Source organism: Pangasianodon hypophthalmus, chromosome 21, assembly GCF_027358585.1.
Source record: "Pangasianodon hypophthalmus isolate fPanHyp1 chromosome 21, fPanHyp1.pri, whole genome shotgun sequence".
NCBI lineage: Eukaryota > Metazoa > Chordata > Actinopteri > Siluriformes > Pangasiidae > Pangasianodon > Pangasianodon hypophthalmus.
Genome location: NC_069730.1, coordinates 14,128,914 through 14,150,152, shown reverse-complemented (window position 1 = coordinate 14,150,152; position 21,239 = coordinate 14,128,914). Strand labels below are relative to the sequence as shown.

The window sequence follows — 21,239 nt, the reverse complement described above, 5'->3', positions numbered from 1 at the left end:
AATAAGCTGATGTGCACTGTTTTAGTGCTAGTGAGTGTTAGCTTATTATACACTACTCCTTGACCAATCTGCTAATCCACAGAGTTCTGGAGGGAGGTTGCTCAGGAGTTTTACTGGAAGAAACCCCCCACAGGCCAAATGCTGCAGTATAACTTTGATATGACCAAGGGCCAGGTTTACATCAAGTTCATGGAAGGTGCCAAGACAAATATGTGCTACAACGTGCTAGACCGCAACGTGCTGGACCGGAACCTGGGCGAGAAGGTTGCATACTACTGGTGAGTTTGCAGGTTTCTACAGCACCTTCACACCGATCATATCAGAGTTCCACCATTGCTGTGTGAGAAGAGCACTTCACTGTGAACCATGCAGCCAGTGTTTTGGTAACTCATTAATAATCTTTCCATTCAAAGAAGCTGGCAAAACAACAGTAAAATGCCTGAAATGGAATTAGGGATTTTAGGTACACAGTCCTTGGCATTGATTTCACAAATGAGGGCCATTATTTATGTCTATCCCAGTTTTTCAAGAAAATTCTCATTAGAACCAACATTAACATGGAAAACATGACAAATGAAGCTAATATACATTATTAGTGTGTAACTGTGTGGTTGCTGTACACACTATTACACTATTATAGATATAAATAATGTAATATCTATAATAACTTATAAAGCTTTTACCAGGAGTACATTTCTATTAAGGCTATTAATTTGACTGATGCATTTATCTAAAACAACTTAGAATTGAAACAGGATCCAGTCCAAACATTTAGCTGAGGACTAATGCCCATCACTGACTCTGTGGAAGTCTTGGGATCTGAACTCACAGCCTTCTTATGATTGGCTCAGTACCTTGAGCTGCCACTGCTCTCATGTGGAATACTGGTGTGTGTGTATTCACTATCTCAGAATTAGAGCAACCGACTGTAATGTGAGAGCAAAAAACGGACTCTAGGTCAGACCTCTGATTTTGAGAAATGTGGGACATATGGTACCAGACGGCACTGACTGAGTCTATACAGTGTTATAACTCATATATTTCCTCATTTATTATTCATAGCAGGGGTTCTCAAACTTTTTCAGCCACAATCTGCTTCCAGTGTATTAAAAAAAATCATGGACCTCCTTATAATACAAATATTTAAATAATAGACACATAAGATGGACACATCAGATAGATAGATAGACAGATAGATAGACAGACAGAAAGACACAGAGAGACAGACAGACTGATAAAGACAGAAAGACACAGAGAGACAGACAGACTGATAAATAGATAGATAGATAGATAGATACATAGACACATAGGTGCATAAATAGATCCCAAACCAGCTAACAAATGGTTAGCATATAGATTAATTTTTTTTTGTATCAACAGCATGTTTTTTAGTTATATTAAAATATGGTTCCATACAAGTATTATTTATACTTTAGGTTATCAAGCTTTAGACTAAAGTCCTTCAGTTCAAATGACTAGTCAGTTAGGCTTAATCACTAAATAATAATTACAGCAAATATAACAACGTTACTAGCAGTTGATAATGATCTATTAATTAAACACTAATGAAACTGCATACGCCCTGGCTATCCGTCACGGATCCCTGTGGATCTTTGAAAACCATGTTCTTATAATACTTATTAATTATTAATTAATAATTACTTATTATTTGAATTCTCTTTGGCTAGCCAAACCTATTATATTATGTATTCTGATATCTTGTGTCTTCTGTGTTAGTTAAGTAAAATACCAGTGTTGCTATGGTGATTATGTATTAAAATGTAAATGATTATGTATTGTAATGTAATGACAATGTAAATGATTATGTATTAAAATGTAAATGTAAATAAATGTAAATGTAAATGTGTATTATATTCGACAATGTCAATATAGTAATAATGGGGTTATTGATCAATAACAGGTATTAATCAACTGCATAGACTTTGAAATCGTGTCATGAACATCATGTCATGCATCATAAAATCATTGTGAATAAGCAAATATCAGTGTGGTAACACAGGTGAGGTTTTACTGGGTCATCGCAGTGAATGTAAGCATATCATCAGTTGGGACACCTGCAGCAGACTGTCTCTGTCTGGTTCACCTCATGGGGTGATCCTCACCCCATCTTCCAGTCTAGTGCCAGCGAATGCTAACAATCTGGAGCGGGCAAGAGGGTAGTTAGTTATTAACCAAGAGCTGTTGTTGAGAGCATGGGCACATCCTCTATCCAACAGCTCCCGGTTCTGTTTGAAGTTGTCACTACAAAGCCATAGTCCATGCAAGCAATACAGCTGAGTTCCCGGAAGCAAGATCCGGGAGGGTTTATGACTTAGCAACAATGCATACTGATGCAACAGACTAGCATTTGTGCCCACAAGGTCACTTTTCCTGGATCCAGCCTGCCTTGTCATCATTTCTTGCGCACTCTATTATTGGGACAGACAGGTGCAGTGGCCGAAAGACCAGAGCTAAGAATTCTCACCTACATTTCAGTGGTTGTTTTCTGCTCTAGTATGACATGATTGTAAATATCATGTGACTAGTTGTCTTACAGTGATAAAATGACTCAGTCCAATGTGCAGACTGATTTTAGAGCCAAAGCAAACAGCAAAGCTTTGAACAGGCTGCTGGCCATATTGTAATTTAGTCATTTGGCTGTCCTTTTAGCTTGTGCAATAAACATTTCAGTATTACAGTCCAAACACATTGCTGATGTACATCCAAATGTAATATGGAAAAGGCTGCCAGAGAACACGCTATCTTCTCTTAAAAACGGGACATGTTTTTATTATTTTTTGTTTAGATAAATGATATTTACTTAAGAAAAGGGAAGAAATTTAACAGTTAAGATTTAAGAATATGAATTAGATATGCATCCAGATTAGTTCCTTGTCTTAAGTTTACTCAAGAGAGTTTTACACAACCTTGATGAAATCCATAAGGGCATATTAATTTACTTGTGTTTTTTTTTTTTTGATTGCTTTTTGTTGATGCTCTTTGTAGGGAGGGGAACTCACCTGACCATCAGCTTACTATCACATACAGCCAGCTTCTAAAGCAGGTGTGCAGATGTGCCAATGCTCTCAAGCAGCTGGGTAAGAGTCCTTCATCCTTATCCCTATGTACGAGCAGGAGTAAGAATTACAGACATTCATCTGTTATAAATATGCTTGTCCATCAAAGAAGTCAGTAGCTGTACACTGGAAAATTTGACTGTAAAATTTATAGCAAATCACTTGCATTGGAGTAATTGAAAAACAACCTTTTTTTCTTTAATCCAAAGTGACTTACTACTGAGCAATTGAAGCATAAAGGACACAACCATGGCAGCTTGGCAATGCTGGGTTTTGAACTCACAACTTTCTGACCTGTAGCTCCAAGCCTTAACCACAGAGCCACCACTTCCTTCAACTAGCTTACACTGATTCATCTCTTCCATCAAATTACCTCATACTAAAGGACGAATTTCAGTGCTTTACTATAAAGTTCCATCAATGAGTTTTTGTGTTCACCTAAAATTGTCGATAAAATAAAGGGCACCAAAACAATCCACTATTTTTTCACCGCAAAGGGAACCTTTACCATTCTCACTCCCACCTAAAAAGTTAGCTATCTCTCTCTCCATTGCATTTCCTGGTATTTTACTATAAGGCAATACACTTCTTTAATTTCCCAATCGTTGTAAAATGGTAAAACAATAAAACGGTATTTTGCTGTAAAATAAATACTGTAAATTTACAGCAGTGTAGCAGTTATATTACAGGAGCAATTCAGCATTTTTTTTAGAGCCGTCTCCTGGATGAGAGGTGAACTACAGTTGCAAAGAAAACACTGGCAAACATTTCTGTCCCCCTCAACAGTTCACTCCACTTCCTCTTTTAAAACTATGTATTTCTTGTGAGTTGCCTTTTAAGGAAAATGGGCATCACTGAGCAGCTCTTGCATCTGGAGGCGGAGCTCTTGCATCTGGAGGCGGAGCTCATTTCTGGGCTGAAAAAATGTGAACAGAACCTGAAATGACAAAACAGAGGTCTATTACAAAATTGTAATTTATTAAAAAATTGTTTTAAAAAAACAGTTATAACACAGCACTGTTTAATTTGATTGGTCAGTAGGCAGGTGGTTAACGTTCTATAACCACAAACTGACGACAAATCACAAGTTCATAATAATGTGCTTGTTCTAAAACGTTATAGTTTGTTTAGTAACAACTGACTCAATGGACTGCTATGGTGGAAAAAAAAAACAGATACAAAAAAGTGTTAACACTTTAACTTCTGTAAGGGGACATTTATTTAAAATTTATGGAAGGAGTCTCCAGTGTCATTTCATTGTAGCAGTCAGTGATGCCAAGAAAGAGAAAAAGAGAGGATGGTGAAGGAGTGACTGTTTATAGCTGCTATAAAGTAAGTGATAACAGGAACTTGTTTTGCAGATGGTTCATGTAATAATTGTTAGGCAGCAGAGACGTTTGCAGTTGCAGTTGATGTTCATCATCATCATACTACTACTACTCCTACTACTAATAATAATAAACAACTTTATTTTATATAGCACCTTTAAAAAGGCCTCTCAAGGTGCTTTACATAAGAGTATATAGACATATATCAAAAAATAATTCAATTATTAATAACAAATAATAGTCTTCTTCTTCTTCTTCTTCTTCTTTCGGCTTTTCCCTTCAGGGGTGGCCACAGCGAATCATCACTCTCCACCTATCCCTATCTTCAGCATCCTCAACACTTGCACCCACTAGCTTCAAATCCTCATTTATTACCTCCATATACCTCCTCTTTGGCCTTCCTCTTCACCTCCTGCCTGGCAGCTCCATGTCCAACATTCTCCTACCAATATACTCACTCTCCCTCCTCTGAACGTGTCCAAACCATCTTAATCTGGCCTCCCTAACTTTGTCCCCCAAACGTCCAGCATGAGCTGTCCCTCTGATGTACTCTTTCCTAATCCTGTCCAACCTTGTCACTCCCAAAGAGACCCTCAACATCTTCAGCTCTGCTACCTCTAGCTCTGACTCCTGTCTCTTCCTCAGTCTCTAAACCATACAGCATGGCCGGTCTCACCACTGTCTAGTACACCTTCCCCTTGATTCCCGCTGATATTTTTCTATCACACAGAACTCCCGACACCTTTCTCCACCCATTCCAACCTGCCTGCACTCGCTTCTTTACCTCTTTCTCACACTCTCCTTTACTCTGGACTGTTGACCCCAAGTACTTAAACTCCTGTACCTTCTTCACCTCTTCACCCTGTAATCTTACTGTTCCACTTCCCTCCCTTTCATTCACACACATGTACTCAGTCTTACTACGACTGACTTTCATTCCTCTTCTCTCCAGCGCAAACCTCCACCTCTCCAGGTTTTCCTCCACCTGCTCCCTGCTCTCAATACAGATCACAATGTCATCCGCAAACATCATTGTGCAAGGAGACTCCTGTCTGACCTCCTCTGACAACTGGTCCATCACCATAGCATACAGGAAGGGGCTCAGAGCCGATCCCTGATGCAGTCCCACCTCCACTTTGAACGTGATCTCAGCTCCTCCAATTCTGGTCTCTTAATTGTCCTTCAGACTCATTTTTGTACTGTGGGTTAATAACAGATAATAGTAATAATAATAATTAAATAACAAAAACAAAAAAACAAAACAAAGTAATCAAGTAAAAGCAATCCTAAAGCAATAAGTTTTAAGAGAAGCTTTAAATACACTGGGCTTCTCTTAGATCAGATGGTGGTGAGTTCCACAGTTTTGGAGCATAAGAAGAAAAGGCCCTATCACCCACAGTACACAAACGAGTCTGAGGGACAATTAAGAGACCAGAATTGGAGGAGCTGAGATCACGTTTTGGGGTGTAATGGGTTAAAAGCTCAGCCAAATACTGAGGAGCCAAACCATTATTTTAAGCTAAACCATTAATAGTGTTTATTCAAACACTGGCAAACAATCCAAAACGTGAGACAGTAACAAGATCAAAAACAGGCAGGGATTCAGGCGAACAGCAAACCACAACAAAGGCTTGGTAAGTCAGGCAACTGAGTTACTTTGCAATGGTATGGAGGTTTGTGTTTGTATTTTTGTATTTGTGTGTGTGTGTGTGTGTGTGTGTTTTTATGGAGTGTGAGCATGATTGAGTCCAGGTGTGTGTAATCAGTAGTCTGGTGACTGTGAATGTGATAATGTGGGTGAATGCTGGGAATCGTAGTCTGTGGCAGCCATGTTTGTAGGCCGCAGGATGTTCTGGGAAATAAATCCAGCTCTGACATGACAATTATGCATTGTTGAAAAATATGACGTTCATTAATAAATAAGAAATGTAATCATTGGCTAATTTTCATGGTGTAAGTGGACTGGAAAAGAATCAACTTCAGGGTGGTAGCAGTAACTCCTCTTTGCCCACAGTTAGATTGTATTTTCATTATCTTCATCTTTGTCTTTGTGTGTTTTTAAGTGTCTGTCTTTGAATAAAGCCCCACCTTATTATTCGGTTAATGAAAGATATTAACTACGGCGACACTTTAATCGGAATGTTATACACATACACAAGGCTAATGATATGAAGTTTGATATAAATAATGGTATTATTGGTTTAAATTTAAATTATTGGTATAATTTGTGTCTTTCTCTGTTTTAGGTGTGAAGAAAGGAGACAGAGTGGCCATTTACTTGCCTATGATCCCCGAGCTTGTGTTCATCATGCTGGCCTGTGCTCGAATAGGGGCCGTGCATTCGATTGTGGTACGTGTGCACCAGAATCTCGTCATCTGCTGCAGGTTCTGCAAAGCAAACAGTATTGCAGAAGCATGCTTTCTCCTTTTTGGAGCAGTGCTGAGTGTATGCTCTAACTCTTCAGTAAAACCTGGACTACATTTGTACTGCTTAGTCACCCTTGATTAAAAAAAAAGAAAAGAAAAACCCACACCTCAGAGAACACTGTCAGGATCAACCACAAATTTATAAGCATTTATTGCATACAGTGCAAAAATGATAAAAGTAGATAACTTCCAAGTTTCATTTGTTGTTCTCCTGGGCATCGAGTATATGGCAGAGCCCTTGGTCTGCTTCTGCCAGGACTATTTTTGCCATTCGGGTTCTTGTTCCAGGTTGCAGCTGAAGTTAAAAATACTGCCGGTGAACCTTCAAGGTTAATTTTAATGGCTTATAAAGGTCTATTTTTGGGTTACTTGGATGTGAGACCTCATTCCTGCCAGGCCATTGTCCTACTTCCTATAACTGAAACAAGCTTGAGATGCATTATCTGAATGAACTATCTAACTTTTCTCCTTATGCCAGATGTAGTTGATCAGACAAGACATGTCCGAAGTTTGCACTAAAGGCTACAAGGTTAATGTGGTTGTCTTGTTTGGAATTGTACACAATTACATTAACCATTACATAAAAATCACACACATATTTTTGCATGTGATTACTGGAAAAAAATGCGAAAGTGCATGTGTTGAAATTGTACATTTGAACATCAAGCACATGCGACATAATAATAATAATAATAATAATAATGATAGATAAATAAAGCCTATTTATCATATGCCCTGTATGTGAAAATATAACAAAAAATCACACACACACACACACACACACACACACACATATATATATATATATATATATATCCATTGCATGTGGAAATGAATTAAAATAACATGGAAATTAATTAATCATGTAGGGGAAAACATGATTTTCATGTGTAGCATGATGTAGCATGTGAAAACAGTGTGTGACAAAATAATTAAATGTCTAAAAAACCCATGTATTAAATTCACACGAGACGTGTGTGATTACTGACGTGTGAAGTTCATGTGACTTTTCTGTAAGGGAAAGGAACAGGGGACTCTGAGATTCGTTCATGTCTATAAATTAGTTATAAATTGCTGAGTCCTAAACCAAGTCTACAACTCTGCTTAACATTACTGAGGAAGTGGATGTGGGTTAAGGTTAAGGGAGAAATTTATGAAACAGACGTTCATTACTTGTACATTAGTACATTAGCTTCATAGCTCTAGTGTAAAACTCTAAGAATCAAACATCAGGTACAAAACATGACTTTGCTGATTGAATACATTTAATACTGACAAACGTGCGCTTTTATATTGCCTTTCTGTTCTCTGAGTCACTTTGTTTGTGCTTCAGTTTGCAGGGTTTTCTTCCGAGTCTCTGGCTGAGAGGATCGTGGACGCTCAGTGTAGCATCTTGGTGACGGCAGGTAACATACACACTGACATGTGACACTGTGCCAGCAAGTCAACCTGAGTTTATCATCCTGTATTTATGAGGTGGTAATCTTCAGATATCTCAAACGGTTGAACAACAATAGATAAGATGCAGTAAATAAGAGGCGTGTTCCTGTCATTTTTTTCATTCTTTATTTTTATTCTTTATGCTTTTGTGTGTGTGTTATAACCTACAGATGGTGTTTACAGGGGAGAGAAGCTAATCAACCTGAAGCAGATCGCAGACCATGCCTTGGAGCACTGCAGAGAAAAGTAAGTGTCCTTCGTCTCCTTCATCTCCATCTCATTCAGCCAAATTAGCTTCTGTTTGCCCAAACCTGCCCTAACAAGCCACAGTCCGGGCCCATTAGCCCTATACCCTGCACCGGCTGCCTTTATGGAGGCTTATCCGTCCCACTCAGCCACTCAAAGCCACGGCTACCGGTGACAAGTTGCCGGGCAACAGCACGGCTTGGAAACGGCATGCGCTGGTTGTCATGGCGACAGGTGAACTGGAACGTACGTGCAACTGAAGAGGGCAAAGAGATGAAACGTGAAAAAAGGAAGGATGGTGAATAATCTAGTAGAAACTGTTCACTATCATTAGGTGTTGACACTCTGACTCATCGAACGCAAAGATAAGTGGATGTGATGGCATGATGACACGTATTTCAGTTCCACGCTATACAAACTACAATTTGCTGACCTAAATTGCTGTGCCAGACATGAGGATATTGATTTAATCTCTTGCATCTCTTGGGCCTATCTAAATTGACCTGAAAGCGTGGTGGAGTAGCTGAGTCATAGTTTCATACATCCTCCATTACCTCTCTTTCTGTCTTCTCTTATTCTCTCTCTCTGTATATCTCAGAAGCTCCTTTACAGTCCAGAAATGTCTTGTAGTGAAGCATCATGCCTTCAGGACAACCAATACCTGCAATAAGCTACAGGTTGGTCTAACTGTAACTTTTTTGTCTTTCGCCTGGCAAAATGTTGCAAGATTGAATATAACATCTGCCTTTCCATCTCCCTATTATAAAAATGATATCTGCTCATACTTGCATTAGGGTTTTAATGCAACGAATCTGTGTCCTTACGTGTTCATTGCTCCAAATGTTCATATCTGTATCTGTATTCGGATTTAAGCCTGAAGTGGGTGTGGCCTAAATGTGATTTTTTTTTTAAAATGAATTACGAACCCTACCACTATACCCCTGGAAACACTGGAAACCACAGGAAAAACCCCAAAGGGAGAAATGGCATCACTGTCAGCATGATCTGTTAATTCTGGCTCTGACAGTTCCTCAACCTCAGCTACATCACTTGAGTTCATAACTGGTCTCAACTAGAGATGTTCGTGGGGCTGCTTTCTTAATCCCGCTCACACAGTTATTATTTTTGTTTGTACTGCCTCCAATATTTTCAAACTAATTTAGTTGGTTCTATTTCCCAAAATGTAAACAAACTAGTAGCTTAAAGTAAACCACCATGACCCTGACCAGGCAGTTACTAAGGATGAAATAATGAACTCTATAAATGCATTTCGCAATGCTGCATGTTCATGTACATGGTCTTTGTGCCACTAGCTTCAAACATGACTGCTTATTCACGCCTGTTATGAAAGCGAAAACCTCCCACTTGCCCGATATTTTGATGCGTCTTTTGGGGTCCCAGTCCCAATATACATCTCTAAAGTGTTCTAAACAAATCCTATTCAACTCTGTATTTGTATACATTTAGAACACATTATACATTATATCATTCCAAATAACATACTCATATTTGTTTATGTGTGTTTATGTGTGTGAATTTATGTATGTTTTTCTGCATACATGTGTTACAGACACCGTGGAATGCAGAGTGTGATGTGTGGTGGGACGACGTTGTGAACAGTGCATCAGAGGAGTGTGAGCCTGAGTGGCTGGATGCTGAAGACCCGCTCTTCATCCTCTATACCAGCGGGTCCACGGGCAAACCCAAGGCAGGGACATTCAGCTTTTATTTATGACATATAGCACTGAAAACTGCAATCAGGAATCATTACAAATGGCAAGCTAGTATTGCATTGACTACAGAGACGACACAGTGAACAAAGTAGTAGTATGACAAAATGACAACAATGCCATAGTAACTATGTGTCAAATAACATAGCATACTTAAACTGTTCAGATTATAGCTAATTGTTTTGCTGGTGTCTCATAGGGTATACTGCACACTATTGCTGGCTACCTGCTCTACACATCTCTTACATTCAAATACGTCTTTGATTATCACCATGACGATGTGTACTGGTGCACAGCAGACATTGGCTGGATCACAGGCCACTCCTACATCACATATGGTCCATTAGCCAATGGGGCGACCAGTGTGCTGGTAAGTCTTTTAGGCATGCTTTGTTTTTTTTCTGTATTCTTTACTCCAAGTAGATTTGTTTCATTTCATTACAATGTGGTTAGTGCATATAATCGGACGTGTGTGTGTGTGTGTGTGTGTGTGGACTCATGGCAGTTTGAAGGCATTCCAGTCTACCCTCACGTGGGCAGGATTTGGGAGATTATAGAGAAGCACAGAGTGTCTAAGTTTTACACAGCGCCCACTGCCATCAGGCTGCTTATGAAGTTCGGAAGCGAGCCACTGCAAAAGTGAGTGTAATACCTCTACACAATTTTGTACACATGCCTGTCAGGATATAATCCCTAATGCTGGTGAAAATCCAGTCATCTATACCATTTCAAAGATAAGATTTTGACCACAATGTTCGATAGCCACTTGACAAAGCATCACTTGTTAGCCAGATTGCTGGATGACAAGTTAATATGCAAATCAGCTTACATTACATTTGACCAGCTATTTCCTGTCCTGTTCTTCATTTCCAGTTGTTTTGTAAACAACAACCCCAACTGTGATTTTGTGTGATCTACTTGAAGGTGTCAACTTCCATCATCATATGAAATTTACATTATGAATGAACGCATAAAGAGCATTTTCAGTTGTCAGATGCATTTAATTAAGGAATAAAACATAATGAGACATGCTGTTATAGGAAAGTAATCAAAGACATAGTGGTACGATGACGTAGAAATGGAGTTACTGTAACCATAATAGTAATCAGGTTAATTATTTGAGTGTTTAACAGTACATCTCGAAGTGATTTATTCTCTTATACCACAGCAATTTGCTATTCCATTTTGTAAATAATTTGATCTTTTTTATCCATTTATAGTTACATTTTATGTTGTGGCGTGTCCGCGATACAGCTTAGTTCCTGTTATCACTTACCTTATAGCAGCTATAAACACTCAGTTCACTATACAGTCACCTCTCTTTTTTTTCGCATGTTAAAAAAAACTGGCACTGACCCTGGAGACTCCTTCCAAAAATGCAAAATAAATGTCCTCAGAGAAAACCTCACCATATCAACAAAATTTTTAAAAATTTAAAAATTTTATGTAGAGTATTCACCATACAAGTCCCTGTGCATGTTGTTATTATAGATACAATAACATATTAAAATGAGTTTATTAATGTACACCTTGCAGCTGGAAATACAGTCAGAGATGGTGTTGTAAAGAATGAATCAGCACCATCTGACCAATCAGAATCAAGACTTCAACAGCATATGTTACAATATATATGGTATAAACTTGAATAACATGCACACGTTTGAAACAGATTTAAATTGAATCATATGTATTGGTTAGAGCAACAGATTTCAATGTGGCTAATTTGACTACAAGTGTAAACGCATGTGGTTATACAAGACGCATACAATGACCAGGTGTAAACACAGTCAAAGTAATCTTAAATCTGTTGTAGCTGTGTCTTGGGTGTATTACATCTGTATTTTATGTGGATTTTGAAGTATGAAACAAGCAAAGTGTGAACAGGGCATATGCTGCATGTTAGCCAGATGTTCTGTAAGTGTAAGTACATATGCTCCTCTGAGCCTGTACAGTACATCCTATTGAGGTTGCAAAACTTGCAAAAATATGTGACCTTCAGACACACGCAGAGAACACGTGAAAACCCACACACAGATTAGCGCAAGTTCACGACTGAACTAAGGACCCTGGAAGTGTGAGTTGGGAATTTTACCCTCTGCCCCACCACCATGCCACCCAGAAATGATCCTGTTAAGACTTCAATACATGGTCTTGAAAATGAAAACAGTTCAAAATAAGGGAAAGTAACCAGAAAGTGTTTTGAGGTGTTTTGTGATTAGACCTTTCCCAATTTTAATCAGGAAGTCTGTAATTTTATACAATTCCCAGCCCAGACACAGCAGATTGCACATCATACTCAAATGATGCTTTTTTTTCATGACACAGTAATTTATCACAGTAATCTGTGTAATTCAGATTTCAGATTGCACCACCATGTTCTAACAGTACAGACTGCTAGTTATTTCGATGTTCTCCAAACTCAGGGCCTGTTAGGTGGCTGTGGTTGAAGCAGTCATCAGTACTGCAGTCTCTGTTGTAGCCTTTAACTGGAACTCACTGGTTTTCGTGGCATGACAGGGTTCACTGGGTTCATTCGCCAGTTCTCCGCTGCCAGAAGAGTGGAACTGATGCCATCTACTGGAGACAAAAAGGGAATACAAATGGAGAATCTTCTAGTGCAAATGGTTGTCATTAGTCCTTTTTGACTTAGGAAAATGTGGAATGGGATATTTCAAAAAAACAAACAAACAAACAAACAAAAAAACCAACGGCTTTACCCTGATATCAAATATAACGGATGCATTTTGCTTTACAGTGAACAGTTCACAGTTCATTCACAATTAGATCAACATTTCCGGTCCATTATCCGACACTTTGCTAACTAGCTAGCAATATAAATTATACCACAGTGCTGTTAAATTCTGTTAAATTCAGAAGGTTTTGATTAATTTTCTATAACAAATTAGAACAAGCTGTCAGTATTTCTAACTGCAAGGCAAATCACAGGTTTCTATTTCTATATATAATCTAAGATTAATAATAAACAGTTTACAAATGTGCTGTTGTTTAACAAAGAAAAATGTGTAACCACTGATGCAGGGATGTTTTCTGTAAGGAGACATTTATATAACATTTGTGGAAGGAGTCTCCAGTGTCAGCAAATTCTAACACTGAAAAGTCTTCAGCAGAAAAGGTGTTGTGATTTACGGTTTCTCTGTAACATGAAAAGTGGTGTTTTTTTTTCTTATTAACTTCAAGAAAGAGAAAAAAGGATGCTGGTGAAGGAACCACTGTTTATAGCTGCTTTAACATAACTGCACAGAATACATTCCAAAGCATTCAATGTAACTATAAATGGTTAAAAAGTATGATTCATTCAGAAGTCATGCTGTTATAGGAAATGAATCAACTTTAGGGTGGAAACAGTGACTCTGATTTGCCTCGGGCCTCATCACTCCACTCAGTCATTGATTATTTTCCTGTAACAGCATGTCCAAAGTGTTTTATTCCTAACATAACAAATTAAGGTTCATAAACTTTCAAAAGTGTGGATACATAAATCTCAATTTGAAATGTTTTCAGTGTGCACTATGCATTATGGTTCCTACTTACATTACTTACATTCCATCTTTTTTATTTTTTAAAAGGAAATTATATCAATTCACAATGCTCTCTATGAAACTACTACAACTGATGTCTGTGATTATGATGATCTACAATGACCTCTGATCCTCTAAAGGCTCATCGGTATTATCACAATCTCTGATCTCTGAATATTTTCCGTTATTTCAGGGCATCTTACTCTGTCTGTTTCAGATATGATCTGTCCAGTTTGCGTGTTCTGGGGACAGTGGGAGAGCCCATAAACCCGGAAGCCTGGCTCTGGTACCATGATGTCGTGGGTCAGGGTAGATGCCCCATAGTCGACACGTTCTGGCAAACTGAGACGGTAAAATAGTGTATATTTACCAACGGAAAAAAAAACCCAACATGTTCATGTAAATAATTATATCCAAAATCAGAGAGTGGAACTTTATTTTGTATGATCATCCAACCAAACATGTACAAGAGACCCAAATGAGTAAGAATTTGAATATGTTGGTTGTGTTTGATGAATAAAATAAATAATTTTGTAAAAAGTTGTGTATTTGATCTTCAGGGAGGTCATGTTCTGACTCCACTGCCTGCAGCAACACCACTAAAGCCAGGATCTGCAGTAAGTCTCTTCAACAAAATCCATATAGTTTTCTCAATTAAATTTCAAACAAAGCAATGATAAATGATTGATTAGTTGGGTTCTTTACTAGCACAATGAATTCGCATTATTACTATCAACAAATTTAGTATAGAATCTGCAGTTTGGGATATACAGACCTATATCGGATGATATGCCAATATATATGTTGTGTTTCAATGTCATACAGTATGTAAGTAATTAAATGACAGGGTGTGCTCTTATAGGAAAATAATCAACAATAGGGTGGTATAATGCAGCCTGATGCGAATAGTTACTATTACCGCTCCGAAGTTTAATATTTTCCGATAAGTGCAAGTGTTTTTCCTCTTATAACATGTTCCTTTTATACTCTTATTTATTAACGATCACATCATAGCTTTTATGCATTTATAGTTACCTTTAATGTTGTGAGACAAGATAGTTCCTGTTATTAGTTTAGTTAATAACACCTACAAATAGTTGTTTCCTCACATTCTCTCTTTTTTTCTCTTGCTTCTATTACTGTATATTACTTAAAAAGAAAAGCAAAGCCCTCCATCCTAAGACTTTCACATGTCAGAAAACTTCCAGCTTTACCTCAGACTGTTACAAAGTGCTGACACTTTCAAAAATGCTAAATAAATAAATCACCAGCACCATAGTAACAATTACACATGTTTTTGGGGGTGTATAATCCTTATAGTGCAATTTTTTAAAAATTAATAAATGACATTTCAACTGTACAGACGCCCTGAACTGCAAGGAGTGAATATTTTTTCAAGTATTATGTCATTTTGACTTAGTAACTTGCTATTTCATGATATTATCTTTTTTGACAGGATACTATTATTTTCTCATTTTTTTCATTATTATTTATTATCTCATTAATTTGTCATTATTCTGACTTATTATTTCAAGATATTATCTCATTATTTTGACTTATTAAGTCAATATATTGACTAAGTTGTTATTTTGAGTTAGTATCTCATTATTTTGACTTACTATGTCATTATTTTGACTTAGTATGTCATTATTTTGACTTAATATCTCATTATTTTGAGTTAGGATCTTGTTATTTTGACATAAACCATTATTTTTACACCTTGCAGTTTAGGGTGAATTTTTCATTCTATTTAAAATATATTTTAACATTAACAAAACCACTTAACCATTACCCAAAGAAAATAATTGGGTAATCTGTTATACATTACGATGTATTTTTATTCTGACAGTGGGAGGCTGCTGATTTTTTGTTCACAGTCTCTCAATATTTGGTCTAAATTGATTTTTTTCAGAAACATACAAATGATGGGTGCTGTAGAAGTAAAGATATTTATGATAGTTTGTGATAATTGCTTATGATAAGGATAGCATGTTCTCATATAGACCAACCTGACAGGCTGACAGTGATTTGTTGTGTGGGATGTAAATGTAGTTATTGACATACGTTTGAAATGTTCTTTTTTTGCATTTTGTGTATTGTGCAGACGTTACCGTTTTTCGGTGTGCAGCCCACAATCCTGAATGAGCACGGAGAGGAGCTGGAGGGAGAGGCCGAGGGCTACCTGGTGAGAGGCTGAGAGCTCACAGAGCAGCTTTGCCTTCATGTAAAATGATATAGATTAAGAGCTAGAACAGGCAGAGTTGATCCTGAATCAGGAGAAATGAGATACAGAAAGGATGTATGAACAGCTTACACCATTTAGCTTATGTTAAAATTAAAAATTGCTATAAAATATATGCTGTCCCACCATATATTTCATTCAATTTGTAAAGCATGCATGTTAATCTCTTAATGACCAACACTAGATTTTGACTCATAGTACAGACCTTTATGCTTAATGCATTCTTATTCCCATTGCAAAAGAAATTAAGATTTTAATAGTCTTGGTGAAGTATTTTGAAAATATAATTTGACAAACTTTAAAATGCTGAACTTTTGGACCCTGCCATGCATTCACATTTGAGCCATCATAACATTAATTTAATACCTTCAGTAGTAAGGAATGTTATGAACTGCATTTGGCAAAAATGAAGCTCAATTTTTTCTTCTTTTATACAATAGTTAGTTCTGGTCCACTAATTTGATTGGTTGAGCGGCATTCCATGAGTGCTTATATTAAGTATAACCAAACTGGGACGGTTCACTGTGTGTATCAATCTGCTTTTTTGTTCTCGCCAAGTAAAATTCCACTTCCTGGTTCAAAACAGTTACTACAGTAGAGTTAGTGACATCATCAGCGGACATGGCAAATGATACATTTTTCATTAATATAACTTTTGACTGAAAATATGAAAGCTCATCAGATGAAGATGAAAAGGTAGAAGGGTCACCAATTTTACTGAAAGCACCTTTAATGGGAATGTACAACTCAATGTGACAGACTATAAAGTTAATGTAGCTTCTTTGGGATATATTTCTGCTATCAGAGTGAAAATAACCAGAATATTTGGCCATATTGTGTCTGAGATGTTAGTTACTCTTTATTAATTTCTTGTTTATAGAACTGTTGTCTAAAAGCATTACCACACTCACAATTGTGTGGATTTACTGAACATTGGCACAGCAGTGATTAGCCATGGCATTCGCCCTGCGGACTTGTGCCTACGCCGAATCACAGCCGTGCCGATATTCAGTAAAACCACACTCTTGCTTGTGCCATATGACTTAAATATGTTCTCACATCAAACAATGACTTTACTAAACAGAGTGTCAGTAACGCAGGAGGAGTGGAGACTATTTGAGGCCTCTGTTTAATTCCAGGTTTGACTGTATGATTCCAGGTTTTCCGGAAACCCTGGCCAGGCATCATGAGGGGCATTTATCAAAATCCAGAACGATTCCAGAGCACTTACTTCAAAAAGTTCCCAGGGTTTTATGTGACAGGAGATGGTAAGTGTAGTCCACGTGCATCCGCCCTGACATGAAGTGGAGGTACTGTTACCACCCAGAAGTTGATTATTTTCCAATAACTGCACATTCCATAATGTTTTATTCCTCTTATACCACAGAAATGCACCAACAATTATTATATTTTATTCGTAAAGAATTATCTAAGTTATTAATGAAAGACAATATATAGTTTATATTTAATGTTGTGGAACGTCCATGAACCAAGTTCCTTTTTTCACTTATATAAACAGTCATTCTCTCACTTTCTTTTACTGACTACAAAGCCGTCCATCCTAAAGATTTTCTCATGGTGGAAAAACTTAAATGATCAGTGTTACCTCTGTTGGAGTTAGAAGTATCGATACCTTCTAACCAATCAGATTTGAGAATTCACCAGTGCTGTGGTATGAGTAATAATAAATAATGTTGCTTACATATAGAATTTTCTTCATATTAAATGCTTTTTAAAATGCAACCTCACCACTAAATTTCCTTGAGTAGAGCATATTGCCATATGACCTTCTGGTGTTGTATTTCTTTGGTGCTGTGCTGCAGTACGGAGGTGTCAGTGTTGCGCTGACATGGTCTGTGCTGTGTTCTTTAATTTCAGGATGCAGGAGGGACAAAGAAGGCTACTACTGGATCACTGGCAGAATAGATGACATGCTCAATGTCTCAGGTGAGGGTTAGAGCTTTCAGATCTTGTATATCTGCTGGGATTGTGTTTTTTTTAGTGGTTGAGTTTATGTGGGTCCAAGACATGAGAGATTTTCATCAGTTAAAAAAAGTAATACAGTTTTGTTACATTATATTTGCTAAAAAAGATGACAGCATTAGCAGGCCTGGCTCTGGCTCAAAGTTGTAGGGGGAACAGAATTCGGTTTAGGGCCATTTTTTTTTTAGGGTGGGCTTGTGGGTGGAGGGATATGTTTATCAATGTTAGACCTAAAATAAAGGGCGTTTTCTACATTGACTGCTCCTTGCATTTACGAAATAAACTTTATGCTTTTTTGGAAACTTAAATGACAACTCATCCATATTCAGTGCATCTCTGAGTATTTTATAATGAGCCAGAATAACAGGATTCTTCTTCCTGTCATGATACAAAAAGCCAAAGGGGAGTCAATACTTTTGTCAAAGTGGAGAATGAGCTCTCACGTGATTTCATGGGAAAATGTTATAATATTCAATATTTTTGAAACATATTTCCATGGTACCCTGCAGTGGATCGGTTATTGTGATAGGTTTTTCCCAAAAGTGGGTTGGGCCTGGGCTAGTCTTGTGATTGGGTGGGGCAGGCAAACCCCCCGGTTCCCCGTGGAGTCAGACACTGAGTATTATTAATATAGTTTGTTTTTTATTTAAACATACCCTTATTGGTGTAGCTTGGCCTGATTTTTCATACTGGAAAGTGATAGAGTTTCCATATTTCCATAGTCTCAGTTTTATATTATATACTCATGATGAATAAGCATTGACTGAGTAAAAATCTATCTTGGTTTAAGAAAACATATAAAATAATAACAGCTTTAGTGATAGTATAGTACAGTCCAAAAAATCTGAGTCTGTGTGGTCATCTGTCACTCCAATAATGCATAAACGTTAAGAACAAACACAGTAGCAGAACCACAAATATAACAGCTTTTGGATAACTGGGACATACAAATATACAAACCGGCCTTCCTCCAGGTCACTTGCTGAGCACAGCCGAGGTGGAGGCGGCGTTATCAGAACACCCGGCTGTGGCTGAAGCGGCCGTGGTCAGCTGTCCTCACACTGTGAAGGGCGAGTGTCTCTACTGCTTCATCACGCTTAAGGACAGCCAGGAATTCAACCACACTTTCAAGGAGGAACTCAAGAGGAAAGGTCAGAGGTTGCCTAGAGCACTGGCTTGTGATTTATAGCTCTTCTGATTTCATTGCCACAAAATAAATTTTCTTTCTTTCTTGACAGTGAGAGAGAAGATTGGTCCGATAGCCACTCCAGATTTCATCCAGAATGCCCCAGGCCTCCCCAAAACCCGCTCAGGTTTGATCAGCTAATCTTCTTCCTTCTTTTCTCCTTGATAGATCAGAAACAAGATTCTTAACCCTCATATATTCTGGTCATTACTGATCAGTGGATTATTCAGCCTGATCATATCTTTGAATTGACACGTTAATAAGTCCTGAAGTGTTTGATTCCTCTTATACCCCAGCACCTTGCCAACACTAAAGGTTTTATTTAGTAAGAAACAACAACTCATGCTTTTATCCCTTTATAGTTACATTTGATGTTGTGGACTGTCCATGAACATGTTAGTTCCAGTTATCATGTTGTTATGTTTTAACAGCTACAAACAAACCTCTCTTTTCTCTCTCTCTCTCTCTCTCTCTCTCTCTCTGTTGAAGTTTTGTATTGTCAGCTTTACCTCTGACACTGGAGACTCCTTCCACAAATGCTAAACAAACAACTCCTCAGAAAACCTCACAATATCAATGATTACACATGCTTTTCAAATCTGTTTATGTGGAGTGTCCACCATACCATATGATTATGATAAAATATTAGAATATAAGAATTAATATAAACTGGTGACTTGCCATGAATCTGGAACTACTCCCAAAGCTGCTGTTATAAGAAAAATAATCAGCACCTTCTGGCCAATCAGAGCTGAGAGTTAAACAGTGCTGTGGTATAAATTCTTATCATTATCATTATTTTCTTTTCATTAATTTCTTTCTCCAGGGAAGATCATGCGGCGTGTCCTGAGGCAGATCGCCCAAAATAAGAAGGACCTGGGTGACCTTTCCACTCTGGCTGACCCCAAAGTTGTGGAAGTGCTCTTCAGTCAGAGGTGTGAAGCAGCAGTGTGAGAGCTTCAAGCCACATCTCATGCCTTTCTGACCGGTCCTGGAACAGCTTTAATAAAAATAAAAAACAAAATTCACACTGGCCTGTAGTGGGTTAGCTGATACTAAATTAGAAGCAGAGAGACATTTCTTTCACCTTATTGGTGATGGAGTTTAGGTTTTTCTTCCAACCTCGATCTAAAAATTAGCACACAAGCAGGCACAACTTGATAGAATCACAGAAGTTTCAGAACTAACTGGCCGTGTGTTCCGTTATCTCAAGAAGGTACCCAAACAGAGATGTCCTGTAGATATCCTTGCCTTTCCAATGGCTCCGGAGCCTGACCCTCCCCCCTCTGTTTTGGGTTGCCTATCAAAGAGCAACTTAGATTACTTATATTTATGTTGTCATGCCCCCATTTTGTATCACCAGCCACTGTACACTGTAATGTAATCACAAACGGTCCAACCGCTAGAGAGACATAGAAACTAGCCATGATAGCCTGCAACAAAGAAACTAGACAAGTACATTTCAGTATGTCAGTATTGCAAATTGCACTTTCACAAAGGTACACAATTATTATTATAGGTCTGGACTTTAGTATGCTTTAAACCCCTTCCCTTATACCTGCAGTTCCTCTCTCTCTCTCTCTCTCTCTCTCTCTCTCTCTCTCTCTCTCTCTCTATATATATATATATATATATATATATATATATATATTTTTTTTTTAATATGTCTTGCTGCCTTTAAAAAATGAGAGGGATCATAAAGATGGCATTTTGTTTGTTATTTAATACTGCCCTGAATAAGCTATTTTACATAGCAGATGTTTACATATAGTCCACAAGACACAATAATAAATTAATTTACACAAATGAACCAGTTCAAAAGTTCACATACACTTGATTCTTAATACTGTGTGTTATTTCCTGAATGAAATTATTATTGTGTGTTATTTCCTGAAATTACCGTTTTTATGATAGCTGTGCATGAATCCCTTGTTTGTCCTGAGCAGTTAAACTGCTGACTGTTCTTCAGAAAAATTTTCCAGGTCCTGCACATTATTTGGTTTTCCAGCATCTTCTGCATATTTGACCCCTTTCCAACAGT

At 37.7% G+C, this 21,239-nt stretch overlaps 1 protein-coding gene across 1 annotated transcript in view; it reads left to right on the top strand.

The window, feature by feature from the left end:
* Window positions 1-20,807, top strand: part of acss2l (acyl-CoA synthetase short chain family member 2 like) — a 21,136-nt gene extending 329 nt beyond the window's left edge. The window contains exons 2-18 of the mRNA XM_026925900.3: window positions 83-278; window positions 3,007-3,098; window positions 6,652-6,755; window positions 8,166-8,238; window positions 8,443-8,518; window positions 9,117-9,195; window positions 10,089-10,226; window positions 10,448-10,618; window positions 10,754-10,887; window positions 14,005-14,137; window positions 14,348-14,404; window positions 15,892-15,972; window positions 17,189-17,297; window positions 17,908-17,976; window positions 18,987-19,163; window positions 19,251-19,325; window positions 20,025-20,807. Of these exons, the coding sequence (XP_026781701.3) occupies window positions 83-278; window positions 3,007-3,098; window positions 6,652-6,755; window positions 8,166-8,238; window positions 8,443-8,518; window positions 9,117-9,195; window positions 10,089-10,226; window positions 10,448-10,618; window positions 10,754-10,887; window positions 14,005-14,137; window positions 14,348-14,404; window positions 15,892-15,972; window positions 17,189-17,297; window positions 17,908-17,976; window positions 18,987-19,163; window positions 19,251-19,325; window positions 20,025-20,152 (1,892 nt within the window). The 3' untranslated portion in view covers window positions 20,153-20,807. The remainder of the gene's footprint in view (window positions 1-82; window positions 279-3,006; window positions 3,099-6,651; window positions 6,756-8,165; window positions 8,239-8,442; window positions 8,519-9,116; window positions 9,196-10,088; window positions 10,227-10,447; window positions 10,619-10,753; window positions 10,888-14,004; window positions 14,138-14,347; window positions 14,405-15,891; window positions 15,973-17,188; window positions 17,298-17,907; window positions 17,977-18,986; window positions 19,164-19,250; window positions 19,326-20,024) is intronic.
* Window positions 20,808-21,239: the final 432 nt, after the last annotated feature.